The 23,607-nt window shown below is 32.8% G+C and overlaps 1 protein-coding gene across 2 annotated transcripts in view; it reads right to left on the bottom strand.

The window, feature by feature from the left end:
- The window catches only part of LOC123317113, a 104,894-nt gene extending 81,804 nt beyond the window's left edge, over window positions 1–23,090 (bottom strand). The window contains exons 1-2 of one of the 2 annotated variants that reach the window (XM_044903491.1): window positions 22,683–23,090; window positions 9,409–9,680 (exon numbers count right to left, since the gene is read on the bottom strand). In XM_044903491.1, the coding sequence (XP_044759426.1) occupies window positions 9,409–9,662 (254 nt within the window). In that variant the 5' untranslated portion in view covers window positions 9,663–9,680; window positions 22,683–23,090. Of the gene's footprint in view, window positions 1–9,408; window positions 9,681–15,126; window positions 15,167–22,682 lie in introns of those variants that run through there. The other variant, XM_044903493.1, reaches the window with a different exon arrangement.
- Between the last annotated feature and the right edge of the window lie 517 nt (window positions 23,091–23,607).

The following is a 23,607-nucleotide window of genomic DNA, read 5'->3' on the forward strand; positions in this document are numbered from 1 at the left end:
TACTGAAATGGATAGCGAATTTTTGAACGAAATCATGCGTTTCATTATAGAGTAGAGAAAGGGGAAATTGATGGTATTATGGTTGTGCATGGAAATGAGAAGAGAGTGAGAACTCACCCCATCCAGTATGGGAAGACGGGGCATGTACCATGAAATATCTGCCTCTGGATTTCTCAAAATAATTACTATTTTTATGGGGGTAATCATAAAGTAAAGATGTTTTCTCCGGGGGTAATGGTATAATGTGGTCTTTTCTTTTCTATTGGCAGTTCACGATATGGTCCCGCTTTCGGTTGTATCAGTCCTAAACTCCCCACCTACTTATAATAGGTACTGCATTTGATGAGTTAAAAACCCAATGTTTATTACTCGATGAAGTTTGAAGCTATGATGAATCAAAACTCATCTTACTCCACAATTTTGAATAAAAGCTTGTTGATATAAGGGATTCATAAAGGTCCATAGAGGCATTCAGTGGCTTTTGGCATGAACCAGATATTATATTTCTATAATATTCTACCAAACTATATGTTCTATAATTTCCATTAAAATAACAAATAACAACTAGCTTCTTCAAAATACGGCATTTCATATACCATGTCTGATTTTAAAAAGCAAATTTCACCAAAAATGCTTTTGAGTTTAAATGTTCTGTATTAATGTTTACCTCAAAATTATATGTTCATAAAATTTGTCAGACACATAAAGCCCTATACATTTGGAGTTTTTTTCATGCTTTACTCAAATGTCGAATGAAATATAAGATGTTTTATTCAAAAAAAGGTGACTTTACTCCCTTTATATAAATTAATAATATAATATAATTATATTGTAATATTAAATTACGAATAATGATTTATTCAGAATGATATTAATTTGACGAGGTTTTATGCAACTCTTATAGTTTCTCATATCCCGTATAGGGTCATTTTCTGAAGAACACCCTGTACAAAAAGTACTGCTCATCAATGATTCACTTTGATGAATTTTTACTGAGAATTTTTTGTGATTATCTTTTTGAGGTATGTATTTAGCAGCTTAGTAGATGGGTTTTGAGGTCCGGTCTATACTCTGTAAATTGTGAATTTTTCCAATTTAGAAAGATTTCTAGTCAGGAACTTAGGTGAAAATTGGTAAAAGTTAATTGCAGTTTTCATTTGAAGTGGCAAATAGTGAAATTTTCTGAAAGTTTGGTTTGTTTCAATGCTCTACCTATTCTGTTCTCCTATAAATAGTCCTACATTCTGTTTATTATTTTCTAGACACAGGGTGTAACAAATTTTTTGATTTCTTCTTATTAGAAGTTGGACTGAATTTCCGTTTTCTACATGCTTCAGTAATACAACAGCAAATACGCATAATTTACCATGTGATTCAGAGATGTATAAGCTTTTTTTTGCGGAAATTAACCTTTTCCATTTATGATATGTCAGAGAACCCTTTGTTCGAAATATTCTCCTTGATAGGTTATTTTGACGATAAAGTATTGAACATTATAAATTTCTCATATATAGAACAACTACATGACGTAATTTTTCAAAGGGTTCCTTTGAACTAATTCGAATTAAGTTGGGTTTATTTTTCAGAAAAGTAGTAACACCAGAATAGGTTCTTTAGTCCGCGAAATATTCAAGAAAGAGAAGATCCTGACCATGTTTCGGTATTATTTGATCTCGTTAGTGAAACGCGAGGTGTTTCTCTGACAAGGTCAAATAATACCAAAACTATGGTCAGCATCTACCCTTCTTAAATGGAATATTCTTTTTGTTCATGCTCCCAGTGATGGTGGTTGGCTAGTTCGATTCAAATCGTTACATTTTGATTCTTATGTTATGTATCTGAATTAATTTTGATCAAAATGAAAGGACTCTGAAATTGGTTATGAAAGAGTGAATATGAATTCATCCGATACTATAACATATCGTTCAGATATGAATTGAAGCATTACTGATTTATAATTTTTTCTCGAATTCAAGAAGCTGGATTGATTCCATAGGGCTGAAAATGTTAACTAACAGCCACGTAAATGACAATAGTTTTTAGGAAAATTTCATACCTGAAGAAACAGATTTCACCTAGCTGTTCTAATTTTGAATACAGAAATAAGAAATCGGTATTTTACAAGAACATTAGTTGAAAGCAAGGAAATAGTACAGAAGATCTGAGAGGAACCTTCTGTATCGAGAGTTCTGCCATAAACGAAAATATTATCGCCACACTAGATATATTTTAGTGATCTCCGATCAATTACTCCCTGTGATATTGCTTTCTACTCGTAATTCAAGAAGAATGAAAAAATTTGATGTTCGTCCATAAAATGAGGCTGGAAGTTATCCTGAAATGGTTATATTTTTAAGCGCAAGTACGTCATAAAACGTTGATGGTAATGATATTAAAATGTATATACAAAATAGGTAGAGAATTTTGATACAATAATTACTAGTTAAGATCTACAGGGTGGGCAAAATTGGTGATACTTTTTCAACTTTACGAGATAAAGGAAGATGTGTGGCACAATACAGTCGTAATTTGTCGAGAAACTAATAATGCCATCAACTGCATTACTCTATCTTCTTTTGTTTTCGAGATATAGGTCGAAATTAAAATTTCAACTTTGGTCATTATCTCCATTTCTGTTTAAGCTAGGATGTTGAAATGAAAACATTATACAGACACTTTTTTGATAGCAATCCAGTGGCGCACTACGATTTTTTTCAACAGGTACATTTGCTGTGCTATAACATAAAGATGCATTTTTTCTTATGAAAACAATAGTTTGAAATGACTTAGAAAGACTGAGGGTGATGTATAATATATTTCTGAAACGGTAAAAGAATATCGATTCTTTCTAAGTCAGTTTAAACTACTCTTTTCATGAGAAAATCACAACTTTATGTTATAGCTCAGCAAATAAACCTGTAGGAAAAAATCATAGAACGCCACTGCATGGATTGCTATAAAAAAAGTGTCTGTATTTTGTCTTCATTTCAACATCCTAGCACAAACAGAAACGGAGATATGACCAAAGTTGAAACCGCCCAAATTTAAATTTAAGCCTATAACTCAAAAACAAAAGAAAATAGAGGAATAAAGTTGATGGCATCATTAGTTTCTCGAAAAAAGACGATATGAATGGTGAATTCATTTTTCTCTATCTCGTTGGGTTAAAAAGTTGTAGTTCAGGTATCACCAATTTTGCCCACCCTGTACACTTCGTTTTAGCAAAAATCTACATAATCTAGTTGAACTTCTGATATAAATACTCATGGAATATGTTTAAATTTTAACACTTTAAATAATAAGTTTGATTCCACAAAGAAGTACATTTCTGGATATCCCTTCAAGAAATGAAATTCCTTATACAACATCCAAATTTCCCATTGGATTTCAATGAAAGAATAATTTCCAGTCTTCTCTAATAAATGAAAATTCTCCGAGGAATAATCTATTAGGTAGTAAAATGAATACCTTGTGTTCTTGTATCTTACAAAATTTTTGAAGCTCCGAAGAAATATAGGAGCACATAGATTTCTTCTCAGAAATTAATAGAAGCTGAAAAAATATTTCCCCCACCTAGTGCTTTTTGTCGAATAGCAAAATCCGCAAAATAGTAAAAAAAATTGATGCTTCTCAATTACTTCCGCAGAATCATCTGTTTCTTATCTATTCAACATCTTCTATATTATTACTTATTCACCTCTTCAAATAGCATGGTCTGCTGATTTTCAGCTGGAAGTATTGACCTTAGATTCAGCGTTCATTGGGGAAATATAAAGCTATGTGGTGCAAATAGTTGAGAAAGAACAGGTCAGATTTGAAATGATATTCTCACATTAAAATGTATAAAATTTATAATGTAAGTACCTAATTAAAGAAGGGTAATGGATCTGAAAAACAAATTTTGCGGTTTTTTTTATTTCAGATTTACTTACTCTGTTAGATATTTGTTGTCGATTGGTCCGATAAACGTACTAACGAAAATAGTAAAAATAATAGTTTTGCACTGTTTTTTTCTATTCAGTTCAGTGTGTTTCAGCTTTAGACGATAATTCCTAACGAATGAACATCAATAAACTAATGTTTCAGTCTCTTCATTGCGAAATTAAATGCACAAATTACCTAGTGATTTATACTACTTGATCAAAAAAACAAACATACATAGTATATGTTTTTAATTTCAGCCGAAGGAAGGTTAAGTAGGAGCAACTAACTTACATAAAGAGTAGAACAAAATTTTCCAATATGTCTATTTAGTTGAAAAAGGCTGGAACTGGTAAATTTAAATTTTAAATTACTTCCAATGCAAAATTGAGTTCATCTAGACGTTTCTACGAGGTTTTGAGGGTAGGGTTTTATTGAGTCTTTATTTCTTCATGCATTTTCAGGTGAATGACATAGGTACCTACACTTTAGGGGTGTTTTGGTATGACTATGAACTGTTATCGAAAACACCTTTTTTTGTAAGTTATTAATTGATGAGAGATGGAAGAAAGCATCATTCATATGTGTCGATTTATTTTCGTTTTCATGATTTCATTCAAGATAATTATCTTAGGGTAGATAGTAATTGATTATTTAATAAACCAACTACTTCCCTAAGAAGAAGGCATGCTTTCTATAACTTTTTAAAATCATCAAGTGATCAGTTTTGTCAATGATCTCAAAAAATAATATTCAAATTCCAATTTAATGACTTCAACCCTTACTTCCCTATAGTAAGAAAAAGGGTTGACGATAAAAACCCATCAATTACCAAACAGACAGCGTCAAAAAGTTTATATTCATTTCTCGTTTCATTTTCTGATATTATACTCATAGAGGTTGCCTATCTATTCGGCAGTCTCTTTTTTCTCTTGTCTCTGATTATACTATACTGACTACTACCTTTGAGTATTCATACTCAGGGCTACTACAAAATACATACAATAACATACAGAACACTATAGCCATCCGCAACACTTCAAACACGCCTGAGTGATGAAGTTTGCAACACACAATACATTATTCATTCTATCTATGGCAGACAATAATATTCATTCTCATATGATGTCTGGCAACACTCAATACACGATTTCTATATTACGTGTTGTCAGTGCTCTAAAATGTTTCTTGAAAGTTACACGACGAAGAAGGCACGAGGAACGAGACAGCAAAGCTTCTCTTTAATTTTTCGAATAACTCTATGAAGTTTTCACACTCAATGCAACAAATAAATTTTTATACAAAACCGATTAATATTTCATTCAGGATTGATTAATAGAAAATGATATCTAACAACCTGTGCATTCGCCAATTTGAAGCCATAATCCATGATCCATTTTCCAAGGAAATGCCTGAAAACGATTGAGTTCGTGTCTCCGTCGACTATAAGATTTTTTGGAAAACAATCGATAAACCGATGGAGTTTGGGAATCTATCAGAAAAATTTTTCCTTTCAAGTTTCACGAAGTTCAAAGGAATTGAACTTCTGTATTTTGATATTTTCGACTACAGGCCTACCTGTGTGATATGCATCTTTCGTCAAAAATAACCAAACGGAACTGGCGAAACCAAAATTTCACGTAATGGATAGTTACAGAAGCAGATCCAGATCCGTTTATTAACCATACGCACTTGTATTGGCTTGCCTCTCATTTGCGTCTTTATATTGAAGAAAAACTGTTTAAAATATATCAATGTTTCTATTCGTTGACTTTCATTTTCAATGACTGTAACTAACAATAGAATAAACCAAACAAAACATCAAGAGAAATTTATAAGATATCCAACACTATAGCTATCCTTCTAAAAATAATGGATTTTTTTCCTATTATACCTAGTGATGCCCACGAGAGTCTCGTCTCGTCTCTTCTCGTTTTCGAGACGAGACTCGAGTTTCGTACGAGAGTCTCGCAGTGATCTCGTAGTCTCGAGAATATTTTGCACGATAGTAGAATTAGAGGAATATTGCTTCCGAATTTTGGAACTCTGGAATCATTTCTTCGTATCCAAATCACATTTTTCTATTTTTCCCATATGCACAAGATTTCAAAGGAACGAAAAAATAAGTTGTTTTGAACCAAAATTTGAACAAAATGAAGGAGGGCAGAAATTCTTCATTCTACTGCAATAAACATGCCAAGACAAACTAGGTAAAAACATTGATGGTATGTTTACGTAAAACATGAGCCAGTGCTCTTTAATAAATTTTATAAATTTTCCATTTATTTAGTTGTGGCCTGAACAAATAATAATACGATTTAACCAATAGGAATTGTTCGATTATCTTATTGAACAATTTGAAGAACCAAAATCTATATATTCGAATAGAAAACCCGTTCCTATTACAACAGACGGTAACTGAGTGCTATGAGTGAAGACAAAAGGATCGAGGGACGCATGTTGGAATTAATTAATTGTCATAAGTTGGAGTGTCAGAAAAGCCTATCTGTTTTTGAACATTCTGTAATTGGTGTTCCAATCTAATAAAATAAAGATTATCTATTCAATTTGATTACTCGATACAGGGATCTTGTGCTTCGTGGTCTTGAAGAAATTGGTGGAATAAGACGTATTGAAGATTTCCTAGGGACCGTTATTCTCATAATTTTGGAGGAAACATTTTTAGTTGACACTCAATGATAACATACATATTGATGCATAACTATTGGAACGTACACATAGACTGCCTTCCCTTTCTATCTATGCATGAAATACGGTCAAAAAAAGTGACAGAGGGAAACGCACGTCGGGCATGCAGTTGTCTTTTTCTAGAAATTTGATTGGACCAACTCACCTCTATGTGAACAAAAAAGAAACAGGTAAATGCCCGACGATAATTTCTCTCTTTCTATAAAAAAGCCAATTTCATGCTGACATTGCTCAGCCCATGTCTCTATGTCTATGAACATACACTAATGATAAAAACATATATAGCGATAGGACCGAATAAGGCTTGTCGGTTGACAAAGTTTTTCGATGTGGGGGAAAACATAGTGTAAGTAAAAGTTGAACAACAATAGATCATAATGTCAGAACAAAAATATTTCACCTGAAGAAATAACATTTTGCCCACAGCAACTTTTTTCTGACATAAGAAAGCATACTTTTCATGAATTAAAAAGTAGTTGAATTTCCCCTTGAGATAATGGAGACAACGAAGTTTTTACTCACGTTCTGGTAAAAAACGTGTAAAATAAGGTATCGTGTTGATACAATACATATCACAAATATTCTGAGCAGATGATTATTACATCCTTCCAATCTTATCTCTAGAAAGTTTCGTCAAAAAGCTACCATTTTCTTTCAACATCTGTACTCATTCATGTGGCGACAACTATAACAAAATTTGAAGTAATACAAAAAATGAGATTACTTTCTTAAAGCTATACCCCTGTGTCGATTTTGATGGCAATGAGAGATAATCCCCTTGATAATGATTCGGCCCTTTGATAATGCGGAAAAAAATCGTTACTCGGGAACTGTGAGAACTGGAAGAAAATGGATGACACATTTACGAGCTCTTTTTCACAGGAACAAAGAAAAAAGTTTGGAGAAATTTTCGATATCGACAAAATCTAATTTTTTGCTAATAACTCAAAATCAAAGATTTATAGAAGGCTATGGTTTTCACCATTCTTTGTTTCTCTGAAAATTTTTTTAAATATATCCCTTCCTGTACCTCTCATCGTTTCTGTGTTCATTATGGAAATTGTATAGATAATAAAATTGTATACAACTTTTGTCTGAAGCAATTCAACATTCTCTTAACCGTTTTCGAGTTTGAAGGCGATAAGGGTAAGGAGCTCACCAACACATGCGATAGGCCAACAAGGTCGATGTAGAAACCCAGACTAATGTACAGTGTGGGCAAATTTCGATGTTTTAGCACTACAGCTTTTAAACCAGAGGAGATAGACAAAATCTGATACCCCATTCTCGTTCTCTTTTTCTGAGAAACTAACAATAGTAGTAGTCAGTTTTGGCCTCTTTCTTTTGTTTTCGAGTTATAAGCAAAAATTGGAAAAATGGCGATATCGAAATAAATTTATATCTCCGCTAATACTGATGATAGAGCTCTGAAATTAAAACATTATACAGGCATTTTTTTACTTAGAATCCAGTGGCGTGCTCGCCTTTTTAGCAGGAGTTTCAATTACGAAGCTATGACCCAAAGTTATGTTTTTTTAAATGGGAACACTAGATTTCTGTGCAATTTTTTGAAAGTGAATGCAGACAAACCGCAATATGTTAAAATTCTAAAAAAATATATTTCGATATATTTGAGTTATAAGGATTTCAATGACATATATTTTGAAATTTAGGAAAAACCCCATTCTCCCTACATACAGGTCTAATTTTTAGTAGAGGTACTCTACAGGGTCCAAAGTATCTCCCCTTATATTAATCTGACACGCTCGAGTAAATCCCAAAAATCCCCCTTGGGCTACCCAGCTATTACTATAAGTCAGAAAACTAAAGAAATAAAAAAACATTCCCAAATCATCATTATCAACTGCAATTATTTCAGTTCGACTGATTAATTTACGTCTCGTAAAGCCCTCGATGGCGTCAAAACAGCTTGTGATGGTGTTCCCTCTATGATGCTACATCAAATATAGAATCAACAAATTTACAAACATGGTTAGCGAATATCATTGAGATGGAAGATGAAATTCACAAAATGTAGAGACAATTTGAATAGAACACATTACGAACATCATGTTAGACACGGTGACGGTATAGCTACACAAAAATAATACTCCTACAAGGTTCATTATAATACCTCCCAAAAAACTTATCAGATAATTTAACAAGTCCAATAGATAACTCATTAAACGCTTTCAACCTTCGAACCTTCAAAATGAAATTGCAAATCTCTTGATATATAAGCGAAATGATAACACTCTCATTTTTAAGAAAAAGTGACCAAAAATTAAGTCACTCAGTTATACTTTTCAGGCTAATGGTTCAATTATCTATGGAGAAAATTAATGCAAAACGTTCAAGGGAAACCAGTGCGATAAGTGCAATTGAATATGGCTGACTAATCAGGCTAACTATATTCACTTTCGCAAAGGGAAATACCATCAGCCCAATAATGATCATCTTCCGCTTTGGCAATAATTTTCGTAGAGTGTTGTCGCCTACTAGAAATTTCAAGTGAAATGTTATTAGTTAGTTCAATTACCGTTCATTTATTCGTACCAATTATAAAATAATCTTAAGATAAACTTATCCAGAACGTATTTCTAAGAGAAAGTTTGCCCAATCAAATGTTTTCATTTCCATACTATTCACTGTTCGTCATTTTCAAATTTCGAACACCTAAAAATCATTTCAATCCAAAAGTAACTTGGTATGAAGAATTCAATGATTAGAATCACTTCATCAGAAGAAGAAAACAAGCATGAGCATGCTTTTCCTCACCTGTAATCAGCACTACTGAATCCATCGTCTTTTTGGCACTGGGAACAGCTGCAAACAGAAAATTGGGATCCGTATTCTGTCGTCACCTCGCTCAGTTCGCTCTTTCTGGACCTGGAAGTTGTCCTGCTCTTCGTCCATCTATCCGAGGAAGTCATGACTTCCCAAGTCCTGTAGAGATATAGCCAGACCCGATTTTTCATAGTTTCGTCTTCTATTCCTGACGAAGTCAGGTTGCTGCTAGCTCTGATTCCCATCCTTCAATATATGCACCACTGCAATTTATATTAACATTCAATTTTTCTTTCGGAGTGTCGAAACACACATGTAGCAATCACAATCAATAAATAAACATTGGAGTGGACATGAAAAATGTTTATTTCAATTAATTAAGGAGATCCAATAAATAAGAAGGATAAACATATTTTTACGTATTTTCTTCAAAGAAGGATGGAAATTATTTGAGTTGCGATGTTGGTATTTTGTTTTGCTGAATGGGAAAAATTTTGTTTTTTATTCTTCTGAGGACGTGTATGAATTGAGGGGAAGGAACAGTAAAGAGATAAAATATGATAAGAAAATTGATTTGTTCAAATAAATCAAAAAGTAGCTATCAAAATTGTTTTCATTAATATGCAAACGTGCATTTTGAAAATTTTCCTCCTCAAGCTGTTAGTTATAGTCACGGTGATATTACTAGTTTTAGTGCAAGTATTTTCATGATGTCATGAATTGATAACAAACGGCTCATAAAGAATTTTTATTTGTAGATATTTTGGTTGCGTACTTGAGTGCTTGATAATAAAACACAAGCAGTTTGTACCTACTATTTTATTATTATCATTTGGTAGCACCACTAAAAACTAAAAAAGTAAACAAAGAGAGAGGTGATTAACAATTTGGGACTCTTGCATGCCAGCCGGCAAACATGCATTCATTGCATCATCGAAGTAAACTAGGAGATGATTCCCATACATAAAGGTCCTGTAACGTTCCTCTACCAACTGAAGAACAGATGAATCATCACTTGGAAGACCCAACCTGGTCGAAAGATCCTCCCGGTCAAAAGATTTGGAATACTTAGTATTAATTTCAGTATTGAAGGAATTTCTAACGACGAGAGTGATCCTTCACCAAAACCAACAAAAGATTTTTGACGCAGAGATTATACTCTTCATAGTGCAATTGGAGAAAAAGTTATATACTTATGATTAATTATTTTTATCAGCATTAGTTATCAGCATCAGCAGGTCTTCGAATCAGGTTTATGAAGGCTGCATTACTATTTACTTTTTCTTCGATTTCGTTTTCTACTCTGGTTTTTTGTTTCAGATATGTAATTTCGAGATAGATAGAGGATCATAAAATTCTGACGTCAATGGAGAGGAAGCTCTTCAGTATTAAAAGCTTATTCCGTAAAAAAATTTGTCATCACTACAGTACAGGGTGGGCAAAATTCATTGTTCATGTTCAAGTTCATTAACATATCATCAATGAAAATGAACTGCCACTGGACCGAACTAGTTTTTGAGCATTTTTATTGGAATAACAATTAGAGATACGACTTATATTCTATACTCTTAATGAGGAAAAAATATGGGACAAGAATTAAAAAAAATAACATAGAGTTTATATTTAAAAAAATGAAAAGTATCACTATATCACTGCCGTGGCGAACTGAAAAACTCTTTGACTACCGCAGTACATTCTACATGAAAAAGTGTCTGCAGAATGTAAAATTTGTTTTTCGATATCACTGATACTTTACGCAATAGAGGCACCAGTACGAAGAGCCGAAAAAGAAGATTTCATTTATAACTTGAAAACAAAAGAAGATGAGAGATGGGGTTTTGGCCATTAACAATTTTTTTTTAAATCGAGGTCGGAAACGTTTCATCCATTTTTCCCTAGCTCTTACGCTTACAGAGCTGTTCAATCCCATCGAATTTTGCCCACCCTGTACTCACGGGGAGACAGGGTTTTTTGCTGCGGTTTTTCCCTAAACTTTTGTATCATACGCCGTTTGTGGTACCCCATTACACTAATCTTTGTTAATCGTTATACATATTACATATTCATTGTTTTATACCTAAAAATGTATTGATGAATATACAGTGTATCGTACGAATATTTTAACAGTAGATTCTTGAGGTCAAAAGAAACACTTATTCCTTTTACCATTTTTGCCAAATCGGCTCGCTTTAAAAGATACAGGCTACCTTACAGACGGTTTTATCGAATGGGATGAATTTCAGAATTCAGATTTTCATATAGCACCATTACCTACCATAAGAATACCAGAGATTGAACTCTTGAAACTAAGTTGTACGCTATAAAATGAATATTTGAACGTTTTGTGAAATTAAAGTATTTTCCATATTTTCTCGTATAATGCTCCGTTTTCGAGTAATTTGATGTTCAAAAATTGACAGTATCTGTTAAATTTAAAGAAATGGGTTCTTTGGCTGAATACAACTCTGTTTAAAAGATCCACAGATGTGTAGTGTCACAGATGAAGCTAGTCATTCTATAGGTTTTTTGTTTTTCCAGGGGTGGCACGGCTCATTATGAAAACTATAATGGCTATATCTTTCTATCAGGGCTGAATCGGAAAAAATTTGTATTAGAAGAAGTGTTTTTTTCACCTCAAGAATCTATACTCTTAAAAAATTTGTATATTTTATTGTATAATATTTGTACGAGTCAAAGACTTACCCTGTATATACCGACATAATATAAGTAGTCATCGAAAGCAAAAACAGAAAAAACAACTTACCAAGTTGAAAGTAAAGAAATTTTTGACTAACACTTCGTTCAGAAAAGAAGTTCGGAAAAGAAACTTACTGATATTCGGTCAGCCTTTATTCAAATGGGGAAATGCCATCGAAAAACACAAAGAGGAATTTTATGGTCCCAATATACTCATCAATAATGTGCGATAAATGGGAAACCCCTAATGTGTTTTAATTTCATTATGCCTCAGCCTCACCCTAATGTCTTGAAAGATTATTATACCAATTGACTTTGTCCAACGTTGAATATAAGTAGGTAAGTTTAACGATTGAAGCGTTGGTTCATCCAAATTCGTTTCCGAATAGAGTAGAACTTTTGAAGAATAACTAATATTTCAAAAATAATTGTCGAAGGGAACACAGAATGGATAATCCGAATGTTAAGGATGATGATCGCTGTTTTCAAAGAAGTATTTTGAAATTTTTTTATGCATTTGTATTATCCTTGTTATGAATGTGATGGTTGATTGAAAAAGGGGGACATACTATTCCTAAAAAAAAAACTCCGTGATTTTCTACTTCGGTCTCATCTCAACAAAGATGGAAAATATTTTGATCAAAGTATCAGAGTGTCAGTACAAAGACGAGATGAAGAATAGTTTGAATTTTGTTAAAATGGATGAAATTTGTTTATAACATTCCATAGGATCATATTCTCAACAGCACAGGTTAGTTAGTCAAAATCAAATTCATATTTGATCTATCGGATGTTATTTGTCCTAACCAACGTGTAAAATGCTCTGAAATTATTGAATTGAATACTAACTACTCAAATAAACTCGATGAACTGATTTCTATCGTAATTCAAAATTCTCATTCAATATTATATGCAGTCGAATAAATCTTCAATGGATTCTACATTGAAAGCATCGATTTGTATTCATGTATATGTTACGGCTAAAGATAGGTGTGAGCATAAACTTAAGATTAGCCGGCTAAACTTAGGTTTATATTCGAGGATCGGCTAAAGTTCGATAAAATATTCATCTGCGTCAGGGCATTTCATCTTTAGCCGGCTAATGTGCACATTACCCAAAACGGAACAGCTAAAAATGTTTTCGATGGACACGCGGAGAGGTGATGGATCATGAATGGTCGGATGGGAGAGAACGAACGCACACGGCCACTAATTTGTTTAAATTTTTAGAATTCAATTAGGCAAAAGAGCATCGAATGTATTGGGGTTGTATTACATAACGCCCATGGGTTTTCAATTTAACATTTAACCAGTTATTTTTATCTGTTTAGGAGATTAATGCTCTTCAAATCAAGCTCAATTTGTGAAAAACCATAATATGACCCCACAAGGAAATGAGATATAAGACATAGAAAATTCTTCCTGTTAACAAAAGTATATTTTCCCTACCATTCAATAATTGGGTTTATGGAAAAATTACGAAATAGGAACTATATTTCTAAAGTTGCAATTCCTTTCGAACCAATTCTTTCTCTAGCTGATTTTGTTAAAAATTTCTTCTCGAGTCATTGAACATACGGGTTCCAAAATTCGCCACCCTTGATGAATCATCCTGTGGATACAAGTGCATTCATCGTAAAGCTTATCAGCCAAATAGTCCGGTTAACTACAAACAAGATTGGGTACTTATACCCAATATACTATGTACTTATATTTTTCTAGAATTTGACCTTTGGTATTTTGATGAAGAAGTTCGCGGCATCATTGTCGTCTTCATTCCCTCCTTTTGCTCATTCAATTCCCCTCAAATTATGAATAATAACAAGATGAAAAATAATCATTAACACTACAGTTTTCCCTCACACTGAAAATATCAATTCTCGAATTTTGTCATCAAGCGTTTAGATTTTTAGATTCGTCAATAAGAATTCGTTGAAACACAGTTGAAACAAATATATATTTATTCTCCAATTTCTCAACTGCTTAACAGAATGCTTTTCTGCTATTAAAATATGGAAATTCATACAAAAAATGCATTGCATTAATAGTTTGATTATACTCGTATCACTATTTCTTTACATTTTTTTATAATTGCCGAAAATTTGCACCCCTCAAGCCTTGTACATTTTAAGCCGATGGGATGTGATTACACTTAAGTTTAGCCGGCTAAAGATAGAAGAAACTAACATTAGCCAATACCCGAAGCTAAACCTAAGTTTAGCCGGCTAATCTTAAGTTTATGTTCACACCTATCTTTAGCCGTAACATATACATCAATTTCAGAATGTAATAACAACCATTATCTCACCATTATTTGTAATGAAGTAACCTAGAAATTCACCGCATCTGTTCTTATTAAATGGATATCCAGTCATTGATGCATGGAAATAAACTGCTTCAGAAGAAATAGAACACTGATGGTGTCCGAATTTCGAGATTTTAATCGACAATGTAGAAAAACCGTCTCATCCATAAATTCATAATTTTGAGTAATGTTGAATTGATGTGGCCGATACTCGATGAAAATCCATAATTGGACTTCAAACAGATTATATTATGATTTTCACAAAATGAGTTTTGGAACATCGACACGCGTTTCGCTAACACAAAAGCATCTTGCTTGTATATTTTTGTTTCGGTTGCCAAATATTTCAGTTTACTTTCATCCACCTGAAGATGATATTATGATAGCGAAACAAGTGTCGTGGTTTGAAAACTCATTTTGTGAAAATCGTATAATCTGTTTCAAGTTCATTAATAATTTTGAAGAATAATATACACATTTTGTCTCTGAAATCTGAATAATCCTCCTGAGTTCACAACAAGCAGTATTCCATTTCGTCGAAAGAATTCAAAGTTGAGAATGAACGATTGTTTTGTCTATTGATTGCATGAAACTGCAGCAATAAAATTCAATTCAGGAATATAAAACAGTACGTGGAAAACACCGAAACTGATACATTCTCAACAGTTACGATCACTAATGAAATCATACACCTTCGGTATACTCACTTTACAATGATTGTTTTCTGGTAAATGAATTGGCCACATCGAATATGAAACCTGAAGAGAATTTTCACACATTACTCGAACATTCACTAATATAGGTCAGTTGTTGTATGGCTTCTTTCTCTTGAGATGCTTCAGATTATGCATCAGGTCAAAAAGAGCATTGAACCTTTTGTTCCGCATGCATTGATTGGTCGCAAATCTACAATTAGTTAAGTCATTAGCGGAAATGAGTAAGATCTGCCACTTCTAATGGATTGTTTTATCACTTTCCTGGTTGTCACATGGAAGGATTCGAAGTTTGTTTCACATTGAGGAAGATATACTTAACGCAGTTCTGCCTGAGTTTTTCAATACTTTTTTATTCATTCGAAAAATATGATCCTTCGAACTATTTCTGTTTCATTCAATAAGAAGTACGCGTACTGGAATGTTTTAAAATTATCCGCAATTTAAAAAATTTGTTCTGCTGATAGTATATTATTTCGTAAGTAGAAGTGTCACTTTTCAAGGCGAGTCTGTAATTTCATGTAATTCGATTCTTCCACGTATGTTTTTTTTTCCAAATTTTTTAAAATTCATAATAATTTGTATATCGGCTTTTGGATTGGATTGGGAAATGTGGCTAGTTACGGTTGTTATTAAAAGATGTGGAAACATAGCAGCACATTTCCCTTTGGTGGATAAGAAGTATAACATCTCGATGATCAATATAGAGAGTTTTCGCTGAGGTGCACCTCACACCTTTATGAAAGTAAGTAGTTATCCGTTTGATGGTCTTATCCAGGTGCCCGTATTTGCTCTCAGCTCTGGAGCAGTGTTAAATAATATCCATATCGCTATCCCTATACATTATTAACTATAATTAACACTATCATTAAAACCACGTACCTAATTCACTCGTAAAATCTAGGCGATTTAATTTGACATCAGCAAATGATAGTTATTGTCACGGACACATGTGTTTTCTTCAATTTCTCTATTCATAAAATTGAGTCAATCGCCTCTCTATCGAGGATTGTTAGTGACGAACAGCTCTACAAAATGAGTTTGCGGACGAAAAGTGAATGCGGACGAAAAGTACGATAAATATCATGTTTTGTTTAGTTCGACGAAAAAATCTTTTACCATTGAATTCTATTTCAGAAATGGACAGAAAATGAAACGCTGCTGGAAATATTTCATTGATTGAATGTTTTGGCGACTACAGGATCAAGTATCCCCATTGTTGCTAGAGATTTTTAATCTTTACAGAGTACTGTTTGGCGATGTGTTAGACTTTTCCTTGAAAGAGGTTGTGTTCTCCCCTAAAAAATTGGAGTTTGATGTGCTGTTAGTTAGAGCAAATTGTATGGGACCTGGGACCTATTTTCTTATGGAACTTTAACAGCAGAACTTTATGACTGTGAAAAGCATTTGGAGGGCATTTCAAGCCACTTTTCTAACTACAGAAAACTCTCATACCTGAAACTCATTGTAATAAAAATCATGTAATTCAGTTTTTCAATTTAGTTATGGATTCTCATCAGTATTAGTTTTCATAAGTATTAATCACATCAATTTAATATTTAAAGAGAATTAAACATACCTACTGCAATTCTTTCTACTACAATTACAATGTTTTCACATTCTTGAAAGTTCAAAAAACATGCTTCATTCGAGATTCATGTTTTTTAATTTGAAAATTATCTCATCTTTGAATAATATTTCCAATCGCCTCAAATTTTTGGCATTCTTGTAATCAAAATCAATGAAAGGAATTCTCTTTTCACGTTGAAAGAATTCATTAATGCTGTATATGCTAGTAGCCTGTTCTGACAAAGTGTCTTCTATAAATATCATTCAAAGTTACGATATATGGTTTAATTTTGGGCAAATAGATTGGTTCAAGTAATAAAAACGTTCAGTCACAAAAATCGAGATTCAAAAATCCATAGGCTACTTGATGACGAATTTTTTGAAAGAAAGTTATGAGTTTCGAATATACTTCAGTATATGCCCATGAATGCAGAAAAAAGTTGTAAGTTATGCGGAAGTATGTCCCACTTATGGGATCTACTAATAAAACTGTGAGTGTTTTTCTAAACTGAATAGGATTTTTTGGTAGAGAGTATTGTCTTCAATTAAGAATATAAAGTTTTGTTAATTTCCGTGACTTATATTATGATAAATTCATGAATTTTGTATGATATATCATGAAGTATGAGCAGGTTCTCTTCATTGAAACATTTTGAAATACTATCTTAAGGTCATCAAACCATTTATGAATGAATGTATGGAAAAAGTGTTATACATAAAAAAATTTGTTATACTCTGTTTTTCAATAACAACGACAAATTTCACAGTCTGTTGAAGAGCAGCCCATCATACCGTTCACCATGATAAAAGTATGGTATCTAAAATAACTTCCTATCAACTAGGTCTTATCTTGAGACCCATATTCAATGAATTATTCAAACTGAAATAATTGACATGATATTGCCCCACTTAACCACTGGTAGAAACGATAAAAATATATTATAATTTCAGTGGATATATGTACACGGAATATTTTTCGTCGATCCTATAATATGTATCGCATTTTTCAATGTAGGTGCCCGTAATATTGAAAACTATTTGAATTTTTTCAAAAATATCTGAATGAAAGATTTGATGGAAACGCTTCATTCCAACGTTATGCAGTTGGAGTTACTGTCTTTGAATAATCTCAGTAAATCAAAGACGTTGTCGTTAAAGAAATATCTAACAACTGATTCGAAAAAGAAGGATGGAAAAATTCAGGGAGCTCAAAAATGGATTGTCAAGATGTATTCGCTCTTCATTATTTTGTCGAAGAAAAAAAATAAATTGAAGGAAATAAGGGAAGATGCAAATTTGCAGCTGAACCTTGGGGTGGAATTTCATGTTTCGTTTTTGATGAGTCTTTAGGAAACATCCTGTATGAAAAGCAAAAAAAGAAATTTGTAGGTTAGCCTTCTTTCATTCAATAATTGTTCAAGGATTCCGAAATCATCTCGAAATATGAAAAAACATAATCGGAACGATTTCTGTAGATTCCTACAGAAAGTATGATAATAAATACGTTTGTTCAATGAAAAATAAAATCATACCGGATAGCATGAAAATTTCCTGACCATTTCGATAATTCTCGATAGTTTATCTGCACCGACAGTGCATGAAGCACTGAATCTCAATAAAAATTGATTGGAATTCCTGAAAAACCATCGAATTATTCGCGCTTTCACGTTCGAATAGAAAATTTGGACTAGTGATTCAATTTATAAAATTTCTCTTTCCTCATCTTTGCGACCGATTGTTTCACAATGACGTATAAATGAATAAATAACAATCTTCGTCATGAGGAATTGACATTGTCCAAAAAAATCAACTATGTAGTTAGATGCCAATGAATGAATGAGTGAATCAGCTGTTGTAAGAATTCGCGGAAGAAAATAGAAGCAATTCAATTCAGTCTTATGCTACTTCTTTCTATGACATAATTAATTAGACGTAATTGGAAGTTTTATTCAACTGTTTCACCCATTGGATAAGGAGACGTTGAATTATTAACCATAACAGGACTCAGTTGTATCTTTCTTCGGCAAAACGAACTAATGACACATAACCTAGTAGGTTATGAAGGAAGTGATTTGATTTTCAGCGAGATTGCAAAAATTTATGAAAAAATTAAGAATTATTGTGAAAAACGGAAGAACCAGATAGGTTTAAGCAAGCTGAGAAAAAGTGAAAGAACGATATCGAATTCATATTTATAACGTAAAATACAGCTCCACTGGCCACTGAAATCATCTTTCAACTGATTAAAAATTCCAGGTCTGTATTAGAGAAACAGAACTTTTCGCAAGCTGGATGGAGGAATTTCGAAATTTGATCAGAGTATTCCTGGAAAGCACATTCAACGAATCAAAATTTTTGTTGAAAGTTCAATTCAATGGTGAAATTCTAATTACTTTTCAAAATCTCATGCTCAATTTGTAGGAATAATTCGATCTTCTAATAAATGAGTAAATATCACCCGTTAGCCTTCTTGGCGGAATGTGAGGCCCAATCAATCGATTATTATTAACTCAACACCATAAATTGATTAAAGATAGTTTTCACTATCTGGTTACCTCAATGAATATTTTATAATGATGGTTTGTCAACTTGAGGAAAACATACTCATAATCCATATTTTTCTGAAAAATACTCGAAATAATTTGTTGGAATATTATTGCATCTAGTATTCATTTCGAAGAGTCCAGATATGTCCAGTTCAAATATGAGTCTATTGTTTAATGAGAGTGTATTTTAGGTTTCAATTATCAATGGGGGATTCTGTATTTCTTAATAAACTTTTTAGGGTTTTTACTCCCAATCTCTGAAACAAAACCAATTAAAAATGAAATAAACGATTTGCTCCTGACAAATTAGTGCAAGAATTTACGCAGGAGCAAATCGTTTATTTATTATTTTATTTATTATTATTATGCATTCTTATTTTATTATTAATGAAATAAACGATTTGCTCCTGACAAATTAGTGCAAGAATTTACGCAGGAGCAAATCGTTTATTTCATTTTTACTTGATTTTGTTTCAGAGATTGGGAGTGAAAACACTAAAAAGTTTATTAAGAATTGTACAGGGAAGTTCGAAAGTTATAAGCCATTGAAATATTGGTGAATACACAAATCGGTTTAGTAGTTGATGAGACCTCTTATATACAGGGTGAGTCTTTGACTCGTACAAATATTTTAACAGTAGATTGTTGACGTGCAAATAAACACTTTTCTATAAAAAAATTTCTGATTCAGCCCTGATGAAAATATATAGCCATTTTAAATTTTCATAATAAGCTGTGAAGCCCTGAAAAAACAAAATTATCGTCAGTATAATCAGCTAAATCTGTGACATCTGTGGATCTTTTAAACTGAGTTGTATTCATCCCAAGTATCCATTTTTTCAAATTTCTCTTTTAATTTTTGAACATCAAATTACTCGAGAACGTCGCATTTTACGAGAAAATATGAAGAATACTTTTAAATTATCTAACATTCAAATGTTCATCAAAAAGTTACAAGTGCTGTGTTCTTTGAATTTTTGGTATTTTTTGGTACGCAATGGTCATAGTGAGAAAACTGAAAGACGTGGGTGATATCTGGTGATCGAATAAAGTTCATCGAACAAATGAAAAACTATATTCCGAAATTTATTTAATTCGATAGAACCGTTTGTGAGAAAGACGTAAAAACAATTTTTTTATGAGTTTTCAATAGCTTTTATATTTTAAACCGACCTGATTCGAAAAAAGGGTAAAAGAAAAAAGTGTTTCTTTCGCCCTCAAGAATCTACTGCTTACATATTTGTACGAGTCAAAGACTCACCCTTTATACTATATGGGTTTGTTGGATTCGTCTAGGCTAGCTCTAACCCTGGTTAAAGCATGTTCATAGTGAAATATCCATTATAAGTTTATTTGATCACTAATGTAGTCATGATCCAGGATAATTTCAAATTAAAAGACGATTTGTACTCTCTAGATTCTTTATTTCAACGCCACTCGACTAGTTTCACCTGCTAGGCAGTTTCAGAAGTTTTTTGCACTGAAGTATTCACATTGAACACCTAATCCGAAAACGACAACCACAAACAAGAAAATGACCGAGAAGAGCACTTCCACAAGCAGTGCACAAGTCTCAAGAAGCTAACGAATTTTCGGGATTATGTTCTCCTTTATAAGTCGTTAATTTTTTCAATTCCACAATACATAATTCATGCCCAATAAGTATGTCACATTTACCTCTATAGAATTTTCCTTAGATATGTCTAACATATCATTTGTCTTTCTTATTCATTCCTAAAACTGTTTCTTTAAGAATATTATAAACCTAATATGTCCTGATAGGTATAAATTCTTCGAAAAAGAAGATACCACTACTGAATCGAAATAGTGAAAAGATCATCACAAAACTTGCTTTCTCGAACATGAAGTTTATTTGCATAAGCAATCATTTTGAACTGCATTCAGGAAGTTTCATTCTTATAATTCATGCTTTAACTCACATAGGTAACCGTCAAATATTGCAATCATACAGATTAATATTCCTATTGCAAAGATTACGATTGCGATGTTAAACTAGGAATATTGCCAGTCTTATGAATATTTCGAATAATGTGGGTTTGAAACCGATTCATAGCTACCGTTTGTAACTTGGAAATCGTGCAAAATGATATACTGTAGGTATGAAATTGAAAAGTTTGCTTCAAATACCAACTATATAGAAATTTCTGAAGAAAGTTTAACTGAATTGTTTCTATGTAACAATATATTGGCAAAAATCGAAATTAAATCTTAGTTTCGCTCTTATCAGTACCGTATAACTACTAACGATGACAATAGATGAATGATTTCGATTGAAATTTATTCTGGGAGGATTCTGCATTTAATGAAACTTTTTAAGGTTTTCACTTCCAATCTCTGTATTTTGTTGGATCAAACTAATAATTTGGCCAAATGTTCGGTAGGAATAGATCATATTTGGATTACTTTACTGAACAGGGAACCCGGTAATTTCAAAATTAAATGTATCAACGTTTCTATGCAGTCTCTGTTTCTATGTATTCACAATTAATATCGAATAAAAAGCAACGAAATTCAGAAGATTATGAAGGAGTCTGATATAGACTCCGAAACGTTACTATAATTATAATTTCAAAGTTCTTTTTTCAGTTCATTGTCAGACAACAATTTCTTCTACTCGATTTGCTCCTGACAAATTAGTATAAGAATTCATGCAGGGGCAAATCTTTTATTTCAATTTTTTTAATTGATCTTGTTCCAGAGATTGGGAGTGAAAACCCTAAAAAGTTTCAGGAAACAATCATTCATTCATTCATTCATTCATTGATGTACTAAACTTCCAACCCTTGTTTATATGCGTTGAATAATGTCGTCTTCAAAATGGAATAATAGTTACTTATACAACAAGTGAGTTGTCGAAGAAATTAAACCTACTAGCCCTTCGGGCTCGTGAATTATACGTTCTTCTCATGGATAAACATTCATAACTCACGTGTTATATACAGAATTTTATTCCATGCTGATTAGGTTTCAAATCATTACACTTGTCAGAGAATTATCTTATTCCTGAAATGTCATAAAAGGTATCGCTTCGATTGATTGTTGTTAGGGCATCCATAGCAACAAGAGCAAAATGACCTTTATTCACTTATGCTCATGTTATTTTATTTGACCAGTGAATTAAAAAAGATTTATTTCACTAAATGGATAAACGTCAACTTACCCTTATTTCTATGAGTTGAATAATGTCGTCTTCACAGTTAAAATTAAGGGTGCAGCTCGAAAAATGAACAGAAAAAATTCAGTTTCATTAGTTTAATATACTTAAAATTTCATAACCTCTTTTTCATTTACCAAAATGAAAAATCACCGAGAATTGAAGTAAGCTTTAAACATTTCATCCTAATTTCCTTCTTCTTTAGGATACGTCGTTTCTATTGAATATTTCGAGATCTAGAAATATCTCTATTCTCTTACCATCAAATCCTGCATGAAAAAATCAATAAAGCACCACACAAAAACAAAAAAACTTCACATCAAACAACCCGCCGCGCTCGGCACTTCTTTGAACGCAACTGTCCGTCAGCCACACTATCGTCCATACGCAAGGTCGCCTAAAGTTCTAATAACATAGTTATCGTATCAACCGAAGAAAACACGCTGGATTCCGGCGACGCTTCTGCAATACGCGAGTCTAGGTCTTCTGAAAGGTAGGAAACACTTCCACGGGTCAGCCAACTTTTATCGGTCAGTGAGGAGGACCAGATCGGATTATATAATGACACGCCGCTTGTTACAGAGCGGACAGATCACATTGCACGGTTTCTTGTGTATCAATAAAGTATTCGCTTCCTACACACCTATTTGTTTAACGATTGTTATGTATGTGATAGGAGGTAAGGAAATTGTTGATAGGCTCGGTGTTATGGACTTGTTAAACAGGTGCAATACTGCGCTATAATACGTTACCTTTCATACACATGCGAGCGCTGTGTGGATATGTTACAAATTTTCAGTCACTCGGACGTTGGAGAGTTACACTTGAAACAAGGCAGTTCTATTTTGCTGCAGCACCAGTTCTTTCAAACATGGCACTTCCTTCCTCATATATATTTATTCATTTATTTTTCAAATAGGATGTCAACAGGCATACAGTCCACGATGACCTAGATAATAATCGTAAAGATTAAAATGGATTTTGCGGCTGAAACTTACAGCTACACTTACTTAAATTGAGAGGGATACTGTAGTTGTCACGGTGTAAATCGTTGGTCTAAGCCTACAACAATGCGCCAAAATATCTTTCATCGTTTGCAAAATTGAAAAATTCATAGAACTTGAAACAAGACTTAATATCATTTATATAAATAAATAAGAAGAGAGGTCCAAGGAGAGGACCCTG

Source organism: Coccinella septempunctata, chromosome 7, assembly GCF_907165205.1.
Source record: "Coccinella septempunctata chromosome 7, icCocSept1.1, whole genome shotgun sequence".
Classification (NCBI taxonomy): Eukaryota; Metazoa; Arthropoda; class Insecta; order Coleoptera; family Coccinellidae; genus Coccinella; species Coccinella septempunctata.